We start from the raw sequence: 25,280 nt of genomic DNA on the forward strand, positions 1-25,280 counted from the left end.
TCTCCTTTAAACGCATTGTTCTTTATATGAAGGCTCCAGTCTAATGCTGGGTGATAAGTAACACCCAGATATTTTACGGATTCCACTTGTGCAATCCGGAGAGAGCGATGGACTAATGAAATGTGCAAAGGCCTGTCTGGAGGAAATACCAAAACTCCGCATTTCTCTACATTCAGGGATAAATTAATACCCTGCAACCATACTCCAAGAGCATCCAAATATCCCTGCAGAACGTTGTAAAGGGAGTGGATATCCGTGGCCGAGGCGAAAAAGCTATGTCATCTGCATACACAAAAACTGTTATATCAGGACGAATGGGGATGCCACTGACCAAAATATTAAAAAGCAGAGGGGATAGCACCGATCCTTGCGGCACACCTCTTGATTGATAGTATGTATTTTAACATAGGGTTCCCTCGGTGCAGTAAAAGAATCTGTCCTTCAGAAATTCAGATATACACTAATAAATGTAGGTTGGAGGACGTAACTGAGCAAGTCTGTTAAGTAAAATAGTATGCTCTACACTGTCATAGGCCTTTGCTACATCAATAGTGACCAAAGCTGAAACTTCCCTTCTGCGTAGCGAAAGCCGGATTCTGCTCTCTAGATCCACATGCGCGGACCATATAGAGCATCCACGACGAAAGCCAATCTGGGCTGAGCTGAGACCGTTGATGTCATGACCATGTTTTGTGAGGCGACTGTGCACTATTCTTTCAATTAATTTGACTAAATTTGAAGTCAGTGCAATTGGCCGAATATTATCTAAGACGTATCCTTGTCCTACATCTTTCATTAATAGAATAATTTTCGCCGTCTTTCAAATGCTTGGAATTCATGCATTTACCAGAGAAGCATTGACCATATCTAAGAGGGCGCTTGTAAACTCCTGGTCTAAAATTTTAATCATACCAGCAGTGACATCATCTGGTCCAGGAGCTGCAGGAAGCAACATTGCCAGGACTGAGAGGAGCTCTGATGCGTCAAGCTCGGTATAATCCGAAAAGGGTGAAATTGTGCACAAAGGGACGTTTCTCTGCGTCTGGAAGCGTAACGCCAATCCCTGAGCAATACACTCCAGGCTCTCCTGAGCCTTTTGTGGTGATAACACTGTTGAACTAGTGAGAAGAGGGACGACAGAACTCTTGTCGTTCCATGAATCTATACAGGGCTTTCCGATGACGAGGATTTGAAAGATATGTGTTTAAATTTTGGTTGTACTCCTCCTTGGCTTTTGCATGTGTTCTTTTGAAAGATGCAAAGAATTTGTAATTTAACCAATTAGCCGGACTCTGGTTGCAAGACAGCCTCTTCCAGGCCGCTTTTCTGCGACGATAGGCCTTCTCACATTCTTCTGTCCACCAAGGAGACGGCTGTTTAGTAGAGGCTGCCGCGGGCACAGCGAATATTGAGTGGTCTATTGCATATTGCAAAAATGAAACCGTCAGCTGAGCTCTGGCATCCCGGCTTGTAGTAACTATAGAGGCAAGTGAGGTGGACATCAGATTTTTATAAATTTTGTGGTTGACAAATTTATGGGTTACACAACAAGCTTTAAGAGGAGATAACCGGATAGCGAAAGTTATAGGAAAGTGATCACTAGACGTACCCGAATCCTCTGTCGACCAATCAGTCACATCTAGCCTACCTGCTGATAATGTTAAGTCAATGGCTGAGCGAGCAACCCCTCGCATAAAGGTTATTTCTCTAGAATTGCAGCAGCGTGCAGCATTTGCACACAGCCATGACCAGAGAAGCTGGCCGCAGGAATCAGTACGACTTCCCCAGTCACTATGGTGAGAATTAAAATCTTCTGCGATGACTGCACTGTTCGTGCCAGTCACCAAGCTGTCTAAACAGTCTGTCCTGTGTACACCTAAAGGAAAATAGACATTAGCAATTGTAATATCAGCACAATGCGGAAATGAAATTTTGATCGCTAAAAGCTCACAGTCAGGGAGAACAATTTTCATAGAGATGATAGATGCCTGATGACATAATTTTAGAGCATGGTTACTAAGCCACCTCCACTGCCAACATTTCCATCTGACCGGAAAACTCGAAAGTTTCTCATTGAAAATGATTTATACGGTGATAACCACGTTTCTTGTAAAAGTACAATATCAGGCTTATGCTTGTGAATAAGTATGTCTAGATCTGGAAGAGAAGAGAGGACGTAACGGCAATTCCATTGTAACACTTTGATACCTGCCATGATTATTGACCAATTGAAGAGGCCGAAACCGCCTCTTTAAGGATATCAACGTGGAGATGACGTTTGGGTGGTCTCTTTTTAGCTTTCATCTGTGGAGAACTAGAATTAGATGATGATGAGGAAGCACGGCGCTTCTGCGTAGGGCACGACATTTCGACATCTGTTGTGCAGATGTCACTGCGACATTCACTGCTAGGAACAGAGATGTTAGGTGGGACCTGGGGAGCATCAGAAGGTGATGTAGAGCGGCTAGCACTAGCTGCAGAAGCTGAAAAAGATGCAGACGTTGCTGCCAGGACGGGTGTTGATGGTGACGCAGACTGAATTAAACAAACTGATCCAACGCCTCAGAGAAAGTGTTTAGCATTCGCTCAACCACATTATTAAGAGCTTTTTCGACTGTGGTCACAATTGAGGCAGTCAAATTGGACTCAATGTCCCCAACAGAAGCGCGCACACGACTAGCATATGAATCTTTTTTTCCTGTTAAGAACAGCGTAAGCATCGGCTCTTGAGCACCGCTTCTCTTTGATAATGTCCAACAAGCTACGCTTTTTACTACGTTTTGCGCAGTTGGCATCATCAGCTGAGTGACTATTGCTGCAGAGGCAACAATGAGGCTGCTCTGAGGTGCAGTTTTGAGCAGAATGACCTTTTCCACATAAACGGCAGCGGGTCTCCGACTTGCATGCTTTGCCACTATGCCCGAACCGCCAACAATTGGTGCATTGAAGAGGGCAGGATTCTAGAGGGTCCACACGGTATACAATCGGCCAGATTTTTAATTTAGCAGGGCAGGAAGAGCCAGCAAAAGTTGTTATTACAGACTCAGTAGCAACACGCGAGCCGTTTACCTCTCTACTGCAGCGGTAGACTGAAAGGACCCTAACGCCTGCATCCTGAAATTCGTGTAGAATTTCTTGCGGGGATGATGCTGGGTCGACACCTCTTACGATACCCTTGACACATGCAAGCTGTTCGGGAATGAATGCTTTCACCGGCAGCGAGCTGACATTTTTGCACTTAAGCAAGACTGCAACACAAGCGATGTCCGAGGACTTGCACACAATTCCTCGACGGCCAAATGGACGCACCTCAGAGATCTGCAGGTATTGGGCAGTCAATGATCTTAGCTCCTGTTGAATTAGTTTGGGGGTTTTCATTTTGATCACACCCTCACCGATTGGGACGCTAGCCACGGGAACCGCATCAATGCCATTTTTGTGAAAGGACTCAAGTGGTAGGCTTTGGGCTGGCAAGCTGGCAAACCAAGCTGCCGACCCTCCACCTGGGGAGCTCAACGACATCTCTCAGCAAAACGCACTCTCAGGTTCACAAGAACTGCGTCTTAAACTACGCCTTGGCCAAAAGCCCCCAACGTAGAACGGGCTCACCAAGGATGAACAAGCCGGAACCACCAGAAGATGCAGAAAACAGCAGCGGCCAGCAAGAACACGTCAGCACGTCCCAAAGATCATCGCAAAGGCGTCTTCGTCTTTATCGATTGACGATGTCGTTCGTGAGCATTACATCGCGCATAGCGAAGACCTCAGTTGTGTATACGTATAATGGTTAGGGGTCCCGAAGCTACACTCGGGCAGAGGACGGCGCTGTATGGGGGACTCCGGACAGTTTTGGATTATGTACGGCAGGAGTCCCAACCACGTTTCCCTACACGAGCCGCATTGGTAAACTTTCGATTACCGCGGGCTAGTTGCCGGAGGGAGGAAAAAGATATCAAAAGAAAAAGGAAAGGGGCAGACCAAGAGTTTGCTAAACCAAACCTTCGTTTTCTTTATATCTGTTTCATCTGCCGTATTCCAAGTTTTCAGCCCTTAATAACAATAAACTAACTACTGACATAGGCAGAAAGCGACGTTCGGTCAGGGAATAGTTCTGCTGTAGAAATCAGAGGATAAATAATTAGGAACGTGTGGGGATCGTCCAGAGCAATACCTGAAATACGCTGACCACAGGGAATGACCCGGCAGGGCACTCGTCTGAGACCTCTGGCCTAGAGTTTTTAACCTGCCCAAGCCTGGCACAGCAGAATGGAGTTTTTTCACTCGGCCTTGATCGGCATGCGGCCGTCGCTGGCAACATTGGAAATATACCACGGCCTCGTCCTCGGCAGCGGAACGGGTTAGCCTCTTAGCGTGGTGGGCACTGCCGTACAAGCAGTGCCGTTGTTCCAACGAACAGAATTTGTGAGGAGGAAAAAGGATCAACCGACGCGCGAAATTACGGCAACGTACTTACGCTTCTTAGGCTTGGTCTGAACGTCGAGCCTGAGGTCGAGCTGTCAGACAGAGACCGCTTCAAACAGTGCGTGGACAGGCGGCGGCTGCGAAGGGTCTGGAGGTCTCTGTCCGGTCCCTGAGCGAGAGAGGGAGTAGTAGATTTTAAACGCAGCGCCCAAGCTGTTCCGTCCCGAGGAAAATATCTCGTTCGCGGCGAAAACGTTGCCTATACTTGTTTGTAAGCCTAAAGAGTTACGGCTAAATTCGGAGTTCACTTTTTACCTTTGTAATAACCAAGAACACATGTGAGCATAACTCCTATGCACGGCTTTCGACAGTCAAGGTGCGTCGCATTAACGTGCCGACAAAACAGACAGTGCCCTTCACAGGAGGCCCTGTTCTGCACTTCAAGGTGTCCGTTATACCACTCCAGATGGGACATCCAACTACCGTTTACAAGTACGGTAGGAAATTTTGAAAATTACATTGCTGTTGAGATCGTTACTGGATTCTGTGGCAGATCCACTGTTTTTTTTTCTTTCCGTTCTAGAACACCGCGTACTTCGTATGTTACGACAGGCGCTTTATCTGATAAATTTTAATCAAAGAGGCAGTGCCAGTTACCTAAGTATCAAACTATACGATCTTGCTCCCTCGCTACTATATCGTGATACTGATCATTTCGTAATTACTGAACACAAATAAGATGGATCACACAGCGAGTTTCAAGGGTCCCGCTGCTAGCTGGCAAGGTTAAGGTAGGTGAGTTGAGAAAAATAAATAGACCACGCTTCTTTCAGAGACTGCATCCTCTTCTGGCACAAAGGCTTCGTCTACATCGTTGCATCCATGTCTGCGAATGGCCTTGAGGGCAGCCAGAAACAACAGATCACATCAGTAACGACGGCAGACGTGCGCCCACATGGAATATTGCAAAAACTATCCAATGCTTGGCTTTGCACAGATTCCAACCCCGAGTGACCGCGCATAATATCTATCAGTTATACAGGGCCGTCTTCGGTAATTAGATGAATACAACCGCTGTGGCACGTATGGCGACAACTGTGATTATCTCCGCGCAATAGACGGAAAAATAGCTGTGAGGTAAACGGTGTTTTAGAGCAGGACAGCGCGGGGCATTGCAAGTACGTCCTCGCAACCAGAACCCATCCCCTGTAATGTGAGCACTGGCAATATCTCGACTACTACTGAGATTGCTTAGCGCGCCCTTGGTCACCATTTGGCACAATGCAGCTAACTAAACTATCATCACCTTTTTTAAGTCAGGAATTTTAAGCTGTACTAAAGTGTCCGCGACCAAGACAACGTCCAAGAGAATATAAGAAGCCATGCATTGCAATGACAGCGTGCGAACGCAGGACCGAGAGACGACAGCTGTCGGTGCCGAGAGCTCATCGGTGGCCGCACAAGGCTAGACAGCTAGAGCGCCATAGATCATAAACTGCTTAACTGGACGAGCCGCAAACATTGTTTGAAACTGGCAGTAGGTCTTGCGCTCTCCGCTCTGCGAAAACCACTCAATGGCGGCACTTCCCGAGTAAAAAGGCCGCAATGACCTAACGCTTGCAATCATACGGCAACCATTTCTGCAAGCTTCAAGTGGCATATAAATACACTCCCGCCAGCAGAACACCACACACTGAACACAAAAACAAAAACGAAATGCGACGGTGCTCTCAGTTAGCCTCGTTTTGCCATAGCGGTGTGCAAAATTCGGTCATGGCTCAGTAATCTGGCCTTCAGCTCATACAAACACATAAAGAAATTAACAGCAGGTAAGTGGATAGTAGTAAATATCAATTATTACAGGAAATGCACACAGACATTATTCTAGCTCAAGTGGCAAGCCAAGCAGTTTTCCCAAAATGCGGCCCCTATATCGGATAAATGTGATCCATTCTAAGTAAACGGCACTTCGCGCCAGTATCGCTCAGGGCTAGTTGAACGAACTCGGAGGCGTAGTGTATTTTTTGTAACTTGTGCTCATGCTCTAAGGTCTTGGCAAGAATAAGCCCACTCAAATAATGTTCAAATATGGTTAGAGTTCATAAAATCACTTGAAGTTACGTAGAGCGTGTCCTTTGATGAAAAATGATCGATAGATCATGTCGATCGAGCTGTTTACCATTTCGTATACCTTACAAGTCTGCCGCAAGCGCTCATTCGGCCCACAAGCCAGATCCTCATGCCGCGTTCAGCTTCAAAGCGGACTCGATAACGCTTGTATTATGTAAGCTTTCTCAGCAGCAGCTGAGTCACCTTGGGAAGACGAACAGAGTGCCTCCGAGCGTCGGATGGTCGCAGTCTACTGGACAGCCCAAAGGTCGACTTCATGGAGGACCCCGATAATGAAGGCCGCGGGCCGATACGCTTTCCAAAGTGATGCAGCGACGACAAGGTGAAAGGCTGGTGGACCTCAGAGGACCAGGGCAACAAGAAGAGAAGGCGCTGCTCGAGGAACCAGGACCAGGCTTTCAGGGCACCCGACCTTATTCGAATCTTCTTCTTCTTTGGCACGTTCCCGTTTTTTTTAATAACATTTTTGAGCGATGTTGATGACATTCGTTTAGCCGAAGTCCTCAAACTTAAATAGAATATTTTGATGCAGGCTAGTTATTCCTTTCTGACATAAACAAAGGAGCGCGAATTTCGGCACCTTTTTATGCATTTTGTGGCTTTTATGGCCGTTTACACCGTGTGACATTATAACTGCGCCGGATAACGTGCCTTTGCCTCTGCCTTTATGTTGTTTACCTTTCGCTCAATAAAAATTCATTCTCAGCTCAGCGCTCTTTTCTGACCAATCTTCTTTTCGCGTTGGAGCACATTCATTCGCGCTGCTTTACGTATACCCTTATAATTAATATACGCTACTCACGTGAGTGATAATTGTTCAGGTACGTCCCGAAAATACGTATACCATTTTTTATACCCTGACGAAAACGCTAACGTCCTAAAAATATCTGTTCACCAGCTTCGGCGCAGATGCCTAAGATGATGCTTTACCTCAGTGTGAACGACAGCGACGGCTCATCAGACACCTTTGAGCCAGTTAACTGTGGCGTTTTGGGCGTTATCCTCATTAGCGCAGCTTACGTCACCAGCTGGGCAAAGGCGTTTCACACATTCCCCGAATTAACCCTGTCCTGTGGAAGCTGAGACCACCTTATTCGCGTAAACTTCGTAATCTGGTCCGCCAGCTGAGCCCTTTGCCCCCACTGCTACGTTTGCCGTCTCTTACCCTTAAGGACCATCGGTTATCTTCGAATTGTATTCCCTTCCCAGCCTCGATTATATGAAGTCCTTAAAAGCATAGATATCTCTTTGTGAATGGCTCAATGTTCACTGCGCCTCAGTCGGCGCACCTGAACGTCGCATACGCGTGGGTCACATTGCCGTCATTTCTGCCCCTGGTATAATTCGGCATTCGCGTTGCGACCTCACTGGAGGCACTAGAGTGAGAATTTTAAAAAGCGAGACCGTCCTTGTAAAGAATGAGCATTCTCATAAACAAATTACTGTCCCTTGGTTCTCGAGGGACTCAATTACCGAGGGAGAGTAAACACCAACGCTACACCAGATGATTGCGGGTGGCGCTGGAGAGCAATTAGCTACAGGCTACACGAAGTACATTCGAAAGTAGGCGGCAAGCCAGCTGCAACAGCAAAGAAATAAGCTACCGTATCTCGTTCGGTACGAATGTTATTAGATTAATTTTTAACATTGTGGAAAACCTGTCCCTAACACCCCCCCCCCCCCCCCCCCACCCACCCCCCACCCTCATTTCGACGCTGCTGACCACATTCATCATCGTGCGTCAGGAAAGCACCGGCTGGGTGAGGAGGGAAGTCTCCCTCATAGGGAAAGCGCAAGCAGCGGCGGGAGCGCCACGTCGAACGATACGCGGATCTCTCCGGGATCTGGCCAGCCGGCCGGCGTCACAAGCGGTTCCGGCCATACGCTCTCGACACCTTCCGCGGAAGGCACACGGAGATCCGTCGTGCCTTGCCGCTGGACTTCTGGTTCCCGGTAGCGAAGTGAGAGCAGCAAACGCGCACTCTCGGCACCTTCCCCAGCAAATGTTTGGGGATAGCCTTACCCCAAGAAAGCGGCCCGCGCACAGGAAGACCCGGCCGCCATTGTCGGCGCATACAAACGTTCGCCGCCGATACCTTCGAAGCAAGCCGCGCCCGTGCCCCAGCCGGTAATAAGGAAGCCCCTCCTACGTAGCATTCTACTTCCGTCTTTCGGGTTCAGGTTTTATAGCTAGCTAGCCCGCTCTGTGTATTATTTGCAAGTGTATTAAATAGCATACGAGTGTTCACGCATTGTCGTCCTTTGCTTTGTTCCCTCGAGCAGGACCCCTCCGCGGTTATCAAGCGGAAATGCTGCATCCGCCGAGTGGGAGTGCGAGGCGGAAGGCTGTCCCCCCTATTTCCACAACATAAGCAGGAAAGCTGCATCGCGCCCTGTCTCAAATTCTGTGTGGCGGTGCTAACTCGAGTGACAAAGTATAACGCGTCTCGATAAAATAAACAGGTCTGAAGTTCTTATAGACATCTCAACTGGCTCCTGAGACAGTTACTAAATGTTTGTAAGATGTCTTGACAGGATATCTTGCATACTGCTTGGAAAAAATTTCCAGACATTTTGATAAATCTCGTTTTATGGCATATGGATGTATGGGATGCCATTCTGTAGAAGGACGAATCCCAACATTAAACGTACTAAGTGTTTATTAGCGACGGCAGCGGACGAGCTTACCCACGCTATGCTCGTCCGAGTAGCGGGAGGAAAACAGCCGCTCTTCCCAGCCGGTTCAGCCTGTTTTAGTAGCCGCCGTTGGTGACGCGTGCCTCGGGTGACGCAGCGGTGGCGCTGTGCTTTATCGGTAACGCAGTCCAGCGCGTGGCTGTGTTACGCTGGACCGGATCATAACAAGGTGAAGGCTGCGCGGGAATGTGCGCAGAGTGTGTCGCTACAACAACCCCCCCCCCCCCCCCCCCCCCGCGTGTGGACAGCCCTCAGGGCTTGTAAAATCGGATGAGTCAAGAGTCGCGCAGGCCGTCCGGGTTCCGAACACTCGGTTCAGGCGGGCGACTCTGGCTGTGGCGCTGCGGCCGAGGTTTCGGGGTGCAGCGAGGGACGTGGAGTGGCAGGCGGACTGCATGGGGCTGCTGGGACACGCTCACAGCCAGCCTTGGAGCGATTGCCTTGAGCGTGAAGGGCGGCCGCGAGAGCGGCTCCTTGTCACTGGCGCCGAGCCCTGCACGTAGGAGGACGCCGGCGAAGTAGCGGCAATCGGAGGCGCCTGCTGGAGTGGCGAAGCTGCCGGGAGGGCTGGGGCTGTCCGGAGGGCCGGGGCCGCCGACAGGGCTGTGGGCACCGGGAGAGTGGCTGGGGGCGCCGGGTGTGCCGAGGCTGCTGGGTGTGCCGAGGCTGTTGGGAGGGCAGGAGACGCCGGCGGGGCTGGCGGCGCCGGGAGAGCCGGGGCCGTCGAGATACCGAGGGGCGGCGGGAGGACAGGCAACGGTTTAGCGTCGTTGATAGACAGGGGTGACGAGGAGGCAGCCAGGGGTTGTCGAGGTGGGCAGGGTCCCGACGAAGGGTGCGTGGGCGAAAGCGAGGCTGGGACAGCCGCTGGCGGCGGCGACAGCGGGTCTGCAGCGTCGTAGAGCGGCAGTAGGAGACGCCGAAGTCGGCCAGAATGGCAGAGCGCAGCTCGTCGTGCGGCCGGCTGTCCAAGGCAGGGCTGGCGATCTGACACAGCAGGTCGGTCGGGAGGATATCGCAGAGCACTGCGTGTTTGAACGGCTGCATGATGTTGCCGTTCAGGTACAGCCGTGATCAAAAATACGCGGCCCACGGCTCAGGTGCAAGAAGCGGCGGCCCCGCTGCTGCTACCTACGTCGGGCTAAACGTCGGGCGCTCGCTGCGAGGGTGCACAGAGTGACGACAAAGCTTCGCCCTCACTCTCCCCTGAGCACGCCACACGGCTGATAAATGCCAAGTGCGGCGTTCTGCTGAAGGGCAGTGCGCGGTTCGCCGTTGCCGCCTCGATTCTGCTTCGCTCTCGTATGCCCCGCGCGCCCATGCGTGGCGAGCCTTGGTGCACGGGCATTACGGTGCTCAAGAAATAGGGCAGAACAAGTTATTGTAGCGTCAGGACCCCGGTTTGTGAACTCGGTGAAGCCCTAGTTTGTTTCTGGTAGTGTGTTACTCGTAATTTCGTTGCAGCAGGAACGTGCTTAGATTTTTTTTACCTTTGAATTAACGATCTTAAAGGAGCGAGCTCCAGCTACTAATTAGGGTTAACCCGACCAAGCGCCGGGCACTGGAGCGCGGCGTACACGAACGCGAGACGCGCGTAAGTATGGAATGCGAACCGAACTCGGAGGCTTCGCAGGCAGACGCGCTTAGTCGAACTGCCGAACGCGCGCCTGCCGTAGCCGGTCTGTGCATAGGGAATACGAGATATTCGAGTAGGCAATGAAAGTCACACGCAGCACGCATTACAGAGCCCTCTTTCGTACGGACCGTCAGCCGCAAACAGTTGAACGCTGCACTTGACATTCATCAGCCGTGTGGCGTGCTCAGGGAAGAGTGAGGGCGAAGCTTTGTCGTCACTCTCTACACCCTCGCACTGAGCGCCCAACGCTGGTAGCAGCGCCGCGGTGCGGCCCCGCAGCCACTCCTTGCACCGGAGCCGTGGACCGCGTATTTTTGACCGCGGCTGTACATCGCAGCCTCGAACTGAGCGAACCACCCTCCGATGCCTTGGGGCCGGAACGCCGGGAGCGGCGGGTCGTGGCCTGGGTCCTGCCAATAAGCCATCACGAAACGCAGCTGAGCGAAAAGGTTCAGCTCGACGGGTCACCAGATGTGGGGTGCATTATTGTCCGTTGTCCGCCAATCTGTAGAAAGACGAATCCCAACATAAAACATAACTGTTTATTAGCGACGGTCGCGGAAGAGCATACCCACGCCCACAAAGAGAATTTATTTGTACACCAGACAATATTTAGACACGAATAGTACATAAGGTAATCTCAAAACCACAGGAGCAAAAAAAATGGTTTAAGCAGTCACCAATTCGGACAGAAAGAAACAGGTACCAAACAGGCCAAAAAAAATCTATGTACAGTAAATACCATGGCACGGCCTCTTTCCAAATCCAACATACATCTCAGTACGCGGTGGTCACAAAGAATTTATTAGTACACCAGAAAATAATTAGACCCGAATAGTACATAAGGTAATCTCGAAACAACAGGTGCAACAAAAATGGGCGAAGCAGTCACCAATTTGAACAGAAAGGAACAGGTACCGAACAGGCCAAAAATCTGCACAGTATATACCATGGCACAGACTCTTTCCAAATCAAACACACATCTCAGTACGCGGTGGTTAGGCAAAGGAGAAAGGTGGAGTGAGGGGCAAGGGCGGGGGAAAGTTACCATCTGCGTACTACACTTGTTCCCATATATAGTATAGGCCTAAATAGGTAAGGGGATGTTGCCCGTTACCACGGCAAACTCAGGGCATAAGCATCGAATATTATCTTGTACTGTATGGGTGGGAGCACGACTCTGTTCCCATGTACGGAAATTAACTGGGTCGACCAGCGCCGCAAGAACAGCGCTTCGTCGCCAACTGTCAGCTCTTCTAGGAATTCCCACACAATGAGGCGCACGCTCCTCAAGAGCGGAAACATGGCGCGTTGCCGTCTTCCGCGCACTTCGGCCAAGTTACGTCGCTTCCAAAGCATGTACTTACATCACTACTGTGATCACGAGGCGCTCAAAGATTGAGGGCCTTCGCGAGTTGCGCTGGCGCGGGCGCACCCTAAACATCCTGTAGATCAGGAGCCACAAAGTACGTGCTACGACGCAGTCTTCCAGGGCGTGCCGCTGTGTCTCAACAGCGCCGCAATTGGTGCAGCGCGCATTTGGTACGACGCCCCATCTTGAGAGACGCTCCCTCGTCGGCAGTACTTGCCAACGGCGACGCCATTCGAAGTCTTGCACTTCTTTTGGCAACGGGCTCGAAACGAAAAACTGCCACTTTCTAGGAGATGTTTTTTCTACCTGGTCAGCACTGAGCTCTAAAACAGCAACCACCGCACTAACACGTGCCACTGGTGTTTCGCGTATATCCGCGTCCGAAAACTGGCGGAGCCAGAAGCGGAAAAGGTCAGTTGCCACTTTGTAAAAGGGCATAGGTTGCTCTGCCAGAGGTCCCGTGTGTCGCTGCGTTAGGAAGAGCCGACTCCTGGTACTCAACCAATACAGGACAGGTGATCGACCCCTGTACGCCTGGGCCGCCAGCAGGTCAAGAACTGCTTTGGTGGCGAAAGCTCGCGCTGTTGCCGGTAAGGAGGGTAGGTTCAAACCTCCTCTGTCGCGTTCCGCGGACAAAACTTGTGATACTGGGGCCGGCTGGGGACGCTCGTCCGGGTAGCGGAAGGAAAACAGCCGCTCTTCCCAGCCGGGCAGCCTGTTTTTGTAGGCGCCATTGGTGACGCGTCCCTCGGGTGACGCAGCGGTGGCACTGTGCTTTATCGGTAACGCAGTCCAGCGCGTGGCCGTGTTACGCTGGCCCGGATAATAACAAGGTGGAGGCTGCGCGGAAATGTGCACACAGTGTGTCGCCACACGTGTTTAACGTCCCAAAGCGACTGGGGCTATGAGGGACGCCGTAGAGAAGGGCTACGGAAATTTCGAACACCGGTGGTTCTTTAACGTGCACTGACATTGTACAGTACACGGGCTTCTAGCATTTCGCCTGTATCGAAATTCGACCGCCGCGGCCGGAATCGAACCCGCGTCTTTCGGGTCAGCAGCAGAGTGCCATAACCACTGAGCTACCGCGTTGCCATCTTCTAGCTCAGCTAATGCAGCCACTTTTCTAAGCTACAAGACGTCCTGAAAGACATCTTGCAGCTCCAAGACAAATTCTATACGTTGGCTAAAAGTTTTTCCACTGAACACCGACCCGTCTATTGGACGGCTATAAGGCCCGTCGCCAAAAGTAATAAAGCCCCTCGTTGCCGTCTTCATTCGCCAAGATTTCTTGTGAATCTACTACATGCCCTGCGTAACAAACACCTCCACAGGGTCATCCATGAAATCAAACGAAAGATCAAAGGCTGCGAACCCTGCATTCATCTAACTCTACCAGAACAGCTTCGCTCGTTCTTGTATGCTGTTGTATCCGAAGAGCGATTTCAACGTGACTTACGACCCTAAGTGCTTCGCACAAGGCTACAGTAAACAGCTATTGCACAGCAAATCCACTCCAGCCTAGGGTTTAAGGGCTTAATGGCTTCTGCGCGATCTCCACCGGGGAGAGAAACTTAGTAGTGAGTGACGGCCGCCCAAGAACTTTGTTTACATCATGAATTCAATCTGGTCCGTGCCATGGCCGGAACGTGACTCCGGGGCCATATTGCCAGCGGCGAAAAGAATGCAGCCGATGCCACGCTCTGTTCCGAGAAGCTCGGATCCAACCTCCGAAGAGCCCTGCCGATTTCGCGGCTCATAAACAAATTGAAAGGGGGTTTGTACACAAATAGGTCAGGGGAAAGAGTTCACGGCGGGCGACACAAAACGGCGTGCAGGATAGCGGGCAGCGCCGACGGCCAGTCCAAAAACCAAGCGATCTCGTGCAGCGCGGCGAAACTTCGTCTTTCACCGGCGCCTCGTCTTCATCGGCGTTTGGGCAATGATCAACCTATGCGGCATCGGGTGCGGCCGTCATGGTTCGCTACAAAATAAACAAACCGGCGCCAAGCTACCCTTCGACTTTGGGCGGTCCTCCTGACCCTCACTAATGGCTACGTAATGTGACGAGAAAACATAGGGACAATGTGCGGGGTCCTGGGGAATTTTTACTCTACTTATACAGAGTACCACCATATACTAGCTCTCTCTTGTCGACAACCCGCAAAATGTAACCTTTGGTATAAAGCTCTTCGTCTTACCGCAACTTCGCATCTCTGTTGCCTCGGGCCTGACGCCACGCCAGAGGCGCCGATGTTGCTAACCAAGTCCCAACAATACCCCACCTGCGCAATGCTCACTTGGAGAACTGCCGATCAACAAAGTTATGTAAAGTATTTTTGTGGCTGTTAATTTATACTTGGTGCATTGGAGGTAGGCCGGTTTGAAGGCAACTGACTGTTGGCTGAATCTTGATCTCTTATCAGAGCAGAAAAGGTAACCTCTAAATTGAAAGCTACACTATGAGCGCGCACACGCATTCTGCTCAGAAAGGTCTAATAGAGTGGTCTAGTAGACATCTGGGATATATGTCTTATTTTTTGCTAAAAAATCTTACTTGCGCACGTCTTAATTATGAAGCTTTAAATATTTAGGTCCCTTTGCATTCTGGTGTCTGTGAGATGTACTGCCCTCAGTGTGCGGCCAAACAGTATTTTCTGAGACGGCCCAAAACGAGCTGTTGGACATCATTTTTTCCTGTCGTTCATCTTCATCTTTCCATCTTTCCTTGTTACGTATCTGGGACAAGAACTGGAGCAGTATATCTAGGGAAATAAAATATTCCTGCCATTGGCAGTCCAGCATGCGTGTACGTATTGTTCGCATGCGAATTGAGCTCTTTTTCTGTTCTTGTGTTCCTGATGGCCCCGCGTGTTTAAGCGCTAATATTGCACTGCTGCTGCATATATGCGGCCATGCATTGCTGAAGGCGTAATACGTCTTAGAAGAAAGCCCTTTATACTTCTGAAGCAGCAAGCTTTGAAGGCAACTTGCTTGAGCTGTGTAGCAAGAGTGTTGAGTTGCTAAAAACCTGAAAATGCTTCCTAAAACAGCTTCCAGACGTCTTGGCTAAGATATTTTCAAGGAAATCATCAAACAACGTCTTGTAGATGTATTTTAGTAGCCCAATATATCTATGATTATTAAAGGCGTCTCAAAATATGTGTAAGATAATCTGTGTACAATGGGTACAGCTGTCTAAAAAGGCAACACTGCTCTCCACTAAGGGACACACTACACGAAGTCAGTATATTACCTTTTTGCCTGTTATCTCATATGTACAATAAAAATATATATTGGTGATTCAGAATACTCTGAATAAACCAGCGGCCATGTGCGCGTACGAGGATGCATCGACCGGGGCCCGGTGGAATCGTCACTCTATCCCACTGTCAGGAAGGCGAGAGGGCTGTGGGATACAGCAACATTATTAAGTATTATAGACATGTCCGAACGGAGTATGCCCCACTTCACAGACGGCTCACACCTGAGGAGACCTGAATCTGGAAGCGAATCCAGACTAACTACTGCTTATCGCTCAAACTCAAAAGTTCGCACCCGACATCACAAGTAGAATCTAGCCAACGCCCACATCGGGAAGAGGATCTGTACCGTTACATGCCGCCCAGCAGACCACCCATTCGCTCCCCTGTACCGCACCATCTATGGGCCCTGGAGGGCCGCGGACCTCGATAGCCAGACAGCACTGGTTTTCCGGACCCGGTTCCAGGCTTGGGGAGGCCCTCCTGCAAAGGACATCGTTCTCACATTTACCTAAATAAACGCTTTTCGGTTTCTCTCTCTCAGCAGATTAAAAGATTACCCACTGAGCGCAGAATATCATTTAGATGCCTTGAAACACCTGAAATGGTCATAGACATCTTGGACTACAAAATATATCTACAAGACGCTGAGTGATTGTTCTTTGGAAGAGATCTAGCCAGGATACTGAAAGAAAGATTTTGCGCCTAACACACACCACACACAGAAAGAAGACGACACCACGGGCGCACACTTCAACTGTTTATTGAGGGTTAAGCACTCGACATATATAGGCCACGAAACAAAACACCGCGCATGCGTACAAGGTAACAAGAAAAAAAAAAACACTAGCTGATTAGGCGCGATAAAAACTTGCGCTCAGCCTCATAAAGAAAAACCGATGTATCACTAACACAGTTAGGGCCCGCTTTCTTGATGTAGAACGCTTCCAGAGTTTCTCGGGATGTCTGACACCTGCCTCTACCCAAAATCCTCGCCTCACGGAACCGTGGGAAGCAATCGGTGCAGGCTCTGCAGTGAACCACAAGTCGCTCACCTTCGTTATTTTTTATATCTAGTGCATGTTCCCTAAGCCGGTCATTGACACAACGCCCCGTCTGTCCAATATAGGATTTTCCGCAGGACAGAGGAATTTCATAAACCACATTTGTGGCACACTTCACGAAACGCTGGCCATGTTTCTTCTGGCAGCCAAGCTTTTGCCTATCGCAAGTAATGCGACGGCTTAACTGGGAAAGCTTTTGGGGAGCCGAGAATACCATCGGTACATTATACCGGTTAGCGACTTTTTTCAAGCCGTGCGTGACCTTATGAATGTATGGGAATACTACAGGCCACTCTTTCTTCTTCGGTTCTACCCTGCTTACCCCAGCCTTCAACTTCTTCAAAAGCGTTTCAGCCACAGGGACCAATACCGACTCAGGGAAGCCAGCTGCAACGAGCCTGCTCAATTGGTTGCAAAAACTTGCCTGCATTTCATGCACACACGACTTCCGGAGCGATGACTCCAGGCAGAGATTGGCGATGCCTCTTTTTACAACTTTGGAGTGGGGCGAATTGTACGGCAGGAGCCCTTTCTTCGCACGAGGGGAGTAAGCCCAACAGATGTGCCCATCTGAAAACTTTAGCTGTAAATCTAAAAACTGAAGCGACCCATTATCCGGTAGCTCATAGGTAAAACGTAGCCCTTTTCCTAGGTTTCTAAAATCATCTAAAACACTCCTAACTATAGCCTGATTCGAAACGGAGTACTTCTTGTTTAAAACTACTAAAAAGTCGTCCATGTAACGATACACCTGAAGGACTTTGTCATTATTAAAATGGTTAAAACGATCGTGTAGAGAGCGATCGATAAAAGATAAAAAGATATTGCACAGTATAGGGGCAATGCACTGTGCAATATCTGTGCAATATCTTTTTATCTTTTATCGATCGCTCTCTACACGATCGTTTTAACCATTTTAATAATGACAAAGTCCTTCAGGTGTATCGTTACATGGACGACTTTTTAGTAGTTTTAAACAAGAAGTACTCCGTTTCGAATCAGGCTATAGTTAGGAGTGTTTTAGATGATTTTAGAAACCTAGGAAAAGGGCTACGTTTTACCTATGAGCTACCGGATAATGGGTCGCTTCAGTTTTTAGATTTACAGCTAAAGTTTTCAGATGGGCACATCTGTTGGGCTTACTCCCCTCGTGCGAAGAAAGGGCTCCTGCCGTACAATTCGGCCCACTCCAAAGTTGTAAAAAGAGGCATCGCCAATCTCTGCCTGGAGTCATCGCTCCGGAAGTCGTGTGTGCATGAAATGCAGGCAAGTTTTTGCAACCAATTGAGCAGGCTCGTTGCAGCTGGCTTCCCTGAGTCGGTATTGGTCCCTGTGGCTGAAACGCTTTTGAAGAAGTTGAAGGCTGGGGTAAGCAGGGTAGAACCGAAGAAGAAAGAGTGACCTGTAGTATTCCCATACATTCATAAGGTCACGCACGGCTTGAAAAAAGTCGCTAACCGGTATAATGTACCGATGGTATTCTCGGCTCCCCAAAAGCTTTCCCAGTTAAGCCGTCGCATTACTTGCGATAGGCAAAAGCTTGGCTGCCAGAAGAAACATGGCCAGCGTTTCGTGAAGTGTGCCACAAATGTGGTTTATGAAATTCCTCTGTCCTGCGGAAAATCCTATATTGGACAGACGGGGCGTTGTGTCAATGACCGGCTTAGGGAACATGCACTAGATATAAAAAATAACGAAGGTGAGCGACTTGTGGTTCACTGCAGAGCCTGCACCGATTGCTTCACGGTTCCGTGAGGCGAGGATTTTGGGTAGAGGCAGGTGTCAGACATCCCGAGAAACTCTGGAAGCGTTCTTCATCAAGAAAGCGGGCCCTAACTGTGTTAGTGATACATCGGTGTGATACATCCTCTAGTGTGAATCAAGGCTGTCATCTAAGAGAACATCGCGTTTAAATCAGGTTAATTCTAAGGCACCAATAATAAACTAACACACACAAAAATACCTTAAGTAACTCTGAAGATCGGTAGTTCTCCCCATGCACATTGCAGGGGACACTGTAGTGGGGTATATAAGTATGATCGAAGGTTTCTTGGCAGTGTAAGGTGAGTGCAGGGTTTGTATTCTTTGATGTTTCGTGTGCTTCCATGGATTACTGTGTGGGCCTTTATTAAGCAGTACATAAGAAATTTCGACCAGTTGAGACGACATGTCCTGTGGGAACACTATAGCTGAGCTAGAAGATAGCTCCTAGATGTATCAAGATGTCTAAAAATTTCTTGCAAGCTGCCGACAAAATATATTATCAAGACACTTTATAAACGCTTAGGAACTGCATCAGGGGCCAGCTGACATGTGTATAACACGGTTTATCTTTAAAATGTGACCACTTTTGTTGGCGTCTAGAAGTTACCTTGAGTTAGCTAGGAAACGTCCTCTAAAAACATTTTGTCGCTGAAATAGGAGGAGCATTATCTGAGCTAGAGGATATTTCCACCACGTCTGAAAGGCATCTGAAAATACCTTGCAACCCAATTATTAGATATCTTGCCAAAACATTTTCCAAACGCTTACAAACTGTTAGAATATTCATCTAGGACGTCTTCAAGACAGATTGAACATCTTTCCAAGACTTGTCGTAGAACAAAATTGGAAAAAAAGAGACTTGTTCTGGCTCCTGACACCGTCGGAAATCCTCACAAACCACATTTTTCCACGGTTTCTTCTGCAATCCTCCAGACCTCAAGGAGTAAACAAAGTACCAGGTCTATTTTAGTAACTGTTTTAAACAAAGAGATATATATATATATATATATATATATATATATATATATATATATATATATATATATATATATATATATATATATATATATATATATATATATATATATACGCTTTAATTCAGGAACAAAAAAAAACATGCCTATCACTTGTACGCGAAAGGTTAACTATTAATGTATACGCAGTCAAGACCAGTCGTCCAGGGATTCTTTATACATGGCTTTTCCCTTCTTCCAGAGCAGAGGATCGGGCCCGATCCCTCGAGTGCTCATGTGGCTCGAATTACCACTCAGAAAAGAACGAATGCAACCACGGATTTGCAAGAAGCGTGCAGGACCTACATCGGCGGCAGGATAGGGCAGACAGCCATTGAAATCATGAAACACGTAGAGGAAGCCGAAAATCAAGCAAAGCTCATACGGAGAGCAACGCATCAGTGCGTAGAGGGGAACGAAGGCGCACACGCCGCAGCCCGAACACTCCTACCCCGGCCACCCCAACGCACGGACGACCACAGCTGTGCTCAAACATGCTGACCACGCACTCAGAAATCCTACAGCACTGCAGGGTAGACAGAAGAGACTATGCACCACCAGATGAGGCATTATACAAAGAACAGGCAATGACAGTGAGAATAATACCAAACAAAGCGATACTCGCGCCCAAAAAGACCACGCAACCTATAGCCAGGAGTCTTCAAGCCATAATTCGCACACTGTGGCACAGAAGCGAAGCTAAACCGCATGGTGTGGGCCTACCAAAACAACGTAGTAATATAAAGGATTAATGCACCGACGCTTGAGCGGTGGGAGGAAATGTTGTCCACCTCCTTACCCGAAAGTTCAGCAGGAGCTACCCGCCGCGGTGGCTCAGTGGTTAGTGCGCTCGGCTACTGAACAGTAGTACCCGGGTTCGAAACTGAAAATATTCAGAAGCGAAATTACGACGCGCCCTCGTATAGTGTTGAACAAATGTGAGCATGCCAGACATTGCGACTGCTGTAAATTACAACTTTTGGAAAAGGGCCCTGAGCATAGAGGCTCTCCAAACGCACTTGATAATGAAGATCATATCAGTGGCTTGCCCGTTGTAATTGGCAAATAACACAGTGTTGAGAATCACCGCCCCCTATACCTTCTCGCCCCAAACAACGGCGAGTAAAAACGAACTACTAAACAGTTTTGTTCTTCTAATCATGATTTTGAGCAAAAAGAGGCTGCTCGCATGGTGCGCTGGTATGGTGACGCCACTGCTCCAGAACAAGTGGCGCTACCTCACGTGCGGCGCGCGCGGAAAGCGGCTGTCCGCTGTCGTGTGAGGGAGCGGAAGGAGCCGTAAAATGCGTGCTTCCCGACAGCGTCAGCGCGTTAGAACAGGGCTTCTTTCTGCCGCTTTTGTGTTAGCGTCGCATGCACATTCGCACACACCGTGTTTATGTTTCAAAACGAACTGAAAGCGAAGCAATGCAAGTCGCGGCCCGTTCTCCGCCAGGCGCGCTTTTTGTACCCCGGCGCCTTGGGTGTCTCTTGTCGCGAGCGCTCCTGCTGGCGGCGCTTCGTTTTAGGAGTTTACACCCAAACAGTCATATATATAGGAAAGGTGTTGCAAAAAAAAAAAATATTTTTGAGGGGCGGGCAAACAACACGCTTTCTTAGTAACGTGGGTCGCATTTGAAGAGCTGCCCTGAGAGGCCGGGTCAGGCATATGTGCAACTACAACATCGCTCTGAAAGCGTCGTCGGTATCCACCAGCGGGTTCGGTCACCACCGCTGTTCCTTTGCTCTCTCGCTCGCTCGGTCGAAAAGACGGAGGGGTCGGGCTTGAGCGCAGTCTCCGGAAAGAACAGCATGCATGACCGGCTTAATTAACATCATCATCGCGTGATGATGTAGCTTTCGAACGGATGGAAATGTTGACGCGTTTTTAAAAACAACGGTTTGGTGTTTGGAGCGGTTTGGAGCCCTGACCGCAATCGATGCCAGCTTGCGCGGCCTTGGTCTGTCGCTGAGCGCGGACAAATCGGTGGCCATGGCCTGCGTTTCGCGCTCGCGCGCGCACCTTGCGCCACTGTCACTGGACGGGACTCCGATTCCTTGACGTAAATCGGTGCGGCACCTTGGCCTGGACATCGACTGGCGCCTTTCCTTCCGCCCCGCGGCGACCAAGGCCTGTCTGCAGATGAAGAGGATCACCGCCGCCGTGCACAAGCTCACCGCTCGAGGCCAGGGCATCTCCCAGCAAGCCGCGCTGCGTCTATACAATGCCGCAGCTTTGGGGGCGGTGCTCTATGCGCTGCCGCTCGTCACGGTGCGCAAGCCGTGCTGGAAGAAGCTCGAGCTTCAGCACCGCAAGTCCCTGCGCGTGTGCCTAGGCCTGCCCAAAAACTCGCAGTGCGCCGCAACGTTTGCCGAGGCAGGAGCGTGGCCCCTTGAGCTCCAAGCAGCGCGCAGGGCACTGAATCAAATCGACCGGCTTCACCGCGCACCGGACGGCGGCTCGCTGCTGCAGCGTATGCGCTCGCACCCGCGCTCACGAATGGGTGCGGCGCTGCTCGAGTACGAGCAATTGACCCAAGGCCCACCCCCCTACGGCTCCTGCGCGCCCTGGCCTGCTGCCTCGGAGGTACAGCGAGAGATCGTCGGCATCGCGGGAAAGCGGAGCACACCCCTCTGCGCTGTGCAGCAGCTGGCCAGAGCCGTCATACACGAGGAGCTCCAGGACCATCTCCTGGTGTACACCGACGGCTCAGTGGCCCGCGACAGCTGCTCCCTTGCTGCGGCGGCCTCCATCCCCGCCCTGCGACTGCACAGCCAGCAACACGCAACCTTCCTGGGCTCCTCCACCACGGCGGAGTTGATGGGGATCCGGCTCGGGCTGGACCTGCTGCTCACCCTCGGCCCTCCGCCGCCCAGGAGTGCTCTGCTGTGCGACTCCCGCGCCGCCCTCAGCCGCCTGCAATCTAACGGCCGCGGTACCCCACTAGTGCGGGAAATTCGCTCGCGCATCGAGCGCCTCGCGCAGAGAGGTTGTGCCGTGCGTGCACAGTGGGTGCCCGGTCACTGCGGCATCGCCGGCAACGAAGCTGACGACCTCGCGACCGCTGCACACCAACTACTTGCCAGCGATCTGCCCCTTGCGCTGGAGGACGTGCGTGCGGCCATTCACGACCATCTCCGAAAGCAGCACCCCGACCCACGCATCGCGGGAGGTGAGCGCATCGACAGTGTCACCGGCTGTCGCGCACTTACACGGTCACAACGTGCAATGATCCTCCGCGCGCGCATTGGCGGCATGTGGCCCGGGGAACGACGGGTGCGTCACGGAATCGCGACGAGTGATGTGTGTGACGGATGCGGTGCAGTGGAAACACTAGAACATCTGCTCCTTCGCTGCTCCGCGTTCGCCGATGCTCGTCGCGATATGCTCGCGGCCTACAGGGCGCAGGGCATACTACCAGACTCCATCAAGACGCTATTGTGGCCGCAGGGCAGTGCGCGCACTCGTGAGCGAACTTTGGTGAGCCTCTGCATTCCTTGTGGCGCAGGGCAGTGCGCGCACTCGTGAGCGAACTTTGGTGAGCCTCTGTGCATTCCTCGAACACACGGGCTTGACGTCCCGTCTGTTCTCCGTCTGTTAGTTACGCGCAGTGACCGAACGCTCCGCGAGTTCTACCTTGAACGATTAATAACTGGACGCCCCATTCCAGTTGTAACCTACACAGTGATGTGCGCGTGTGTGATTTAATTCCTCTAAAATGAACTAATCATGCGCACAACCTGGACACATTTCTTATTGTGTAAATAGTTTGTACATATTACTTCTCCCCCTGTCCTCTATTCCTGTCCCCTCACCTCTTTCATTTCATTTCTCCATTCTGCCTGCTGTCCTTTATTTCCGCTGCCCCAGCTCAGGTGCTTCACTATCGATGGCAGATGCCGGGGCTAGCAAAAATCTTTTCCTTCCTTTTTACTATTATTTTTAATAAAACCACTACCACCACCACGGTTTGGTGCGCGGTCGCAGATTATGCGACCCTAAGCCTGTGTATGATGCGTGCGGTGAACCTTTCTGTGCATGCAGCAATGTCCGCGGACACCTTCGAGATATGTGCAGGCTTAGTTTTGAGGCGAGTTTAATTCTTTTACGGCTGGATCGTTTCTTCACCGTCTGTTGGTTTCGAGCACTCGGTACGAACACCGAGCTTGAAATCCCTCTTGCTCATCGCCAGGTATTGCGCGCAGTGACATGAACGCTCAGCCCGTGAATTACTTCGGACGATATGCGGCCGGGTGCACATCACCCAGGCTGCTTGCAGTGTGCCCCGTGCGGGATTCTTAGGGACAGGGTGCTGCGAACACGCTGCTTTGTATATACAGTCCTTTTTATTTTTTGTAAATTTTACAAATGGTAGTCGCTCGCGCAGTGTTTACTACTTATGTACACAGCTCTCACTTGACAATTTTCTCTATCGCTTCTCCACGCTGACCTGTTTACCCTGCACGCCGTACTACTCTCGGCAGCGCTGTTTCGTTTTCCACTCGTATGATTTACAGGAAAAACGATAAAACATAATCCTTAACTGATTCCCGGCGGAATTTTTGCAACTATTATGGCACTCATCGAGGCAACAGTAAATCGACTTGCTTGTTAATAATAGTAATAATAATAATAATAATAATAATTGCTTTTTGCGGAAAGGAAATGGCGCAGTGTCTGTGTCAAACGATATATGATATCATTGGACAAAAGAACCGCGCCGTAAGGGAAGGGATAAAGGAGGGAATGAAAGAAAGGAAGAGGTGCCGTAGTGGAGTGCTCCGGAATAATTTCTACCACCTGGGTATCTTTAACGTGCACTGACATCGCACAGCACACAGGCGCCTTAGCGTTTTGCCTCCATAAAAACGCAGCCGCCGCCGTCGGGTTCGAACCCGTGAACTCTGGATCAGTATCCGAGCGCCCTAACCACTGAGCCACCGCGGCGAGTCAACTTCCAATTTCAAATTTCATTTCATCTCACATATCTCGGTGAACACCCGAGTCGCGCCGTAAGACAAGGAAAATGAAATCAACTTCCAATTTCCCATTTTCATTTCATTTTTCTTGCCTTACGGCGCGGTTCGGGTGTTCACCGAGATATGTGAGACAGGCGTCATTTCCTTTCCTTAAATTGTCCAACGGGCAAGGCGTCGCGCCGAAAAAGCGATGGCGTTTTGTGGACATTTTTTTTTTGTTTACTAAAGGTTTGCTTCGAGCACCTCTCGAAAAAAAAGTAACTGCGGTACAACTGCTGCTGAACCTAGTTAGAGAGCAAAAGCTGTGGTGTATCGGGTAGGTAGACGCGGCTTGGCCTCTGTAACATTGAAAGCGCTCCGCACACTGCAGAGGCAGCGCACCGACCCTGCCACCTTGACAGGCGCAGTTAATGATCCGTCGCGGGAGATTGGTCACCCAATGAACGCTGCAGCCTATTTCTGCAGTGCCGCGTGTCTGCCACATCGTTGTCAGCGCTAATGCATGCAGCCTGCATGTCTCTCCCCACCGCCAGGTAATAATAATTGGTTTTTTGGGGAAAGGAAATGGCTCAGTATCTGTCTCATATATCGTTGGACACATGAACTGCGCCGTAAGGGAAGGAATAAAGGAGGGAGTGAAGGTAGAAAGAAGAGGTGCCGTAGCTCAAGGAGGGCTCCGGAATAATTTCGACCACCTGGGGATCTTTAACATGCACTGACATCGCACAGCACACGGGCGCCTTAGCGTTTTTCCTCCATAAAAACGCAGCCGCCGCGGTCGGGTTCGAATCCTGGTACTCCGGATCAGTAGTCGAGCGCCCTAACCACTGAGCCACCGCGGCGGGTACCGCCAGGTACCTCGAAACGCTATTTAGGCGCCCACTGCCCCAGTTACGCGCCTCCCTTTTCTCAAAATCATTGGAGTCGAGTGTTGTCAAC

General features: G+C 50.2%; 1 protein-coding gene across 1 annotated transcript in view; it reads right to left on the reverse strand.

The window, feature by feature from the left end:
* The window catches only part of LOC144106200 (neprilysin-2-like), a 43,896-nt gene that overhangs the window by 12,760 nt on the left and 5,856 nt on the right, over window positions 1-25,280 (reverse strand). The window contains exon 2 of the mRNA XM_077638936.1: window positions 4,475-4,591. Within this exon, the coding sequence (XP_077495062.1) occupies window positions 4,475-4,591 (117 nt within the window). The remainder of the gene's footprint in view (window positions 1-4,474; window positions 4,592-25,280) is intronic.

This window comes from Amblyomma americanum, chromosome 10 (assembly GCF_052857255.1).
Source record: "Amblyomma americanum isolate KBUSLIRL-KWMA chromosome 10, ASM5285725v1, whole genome shotgun sequence".
Lineage (NCBI taxonomy): Eukaryota > Metazoa > Arthropoda > Arachnida > Ixodida > Ixodidae > Amblyomma > Amblyomma americanum.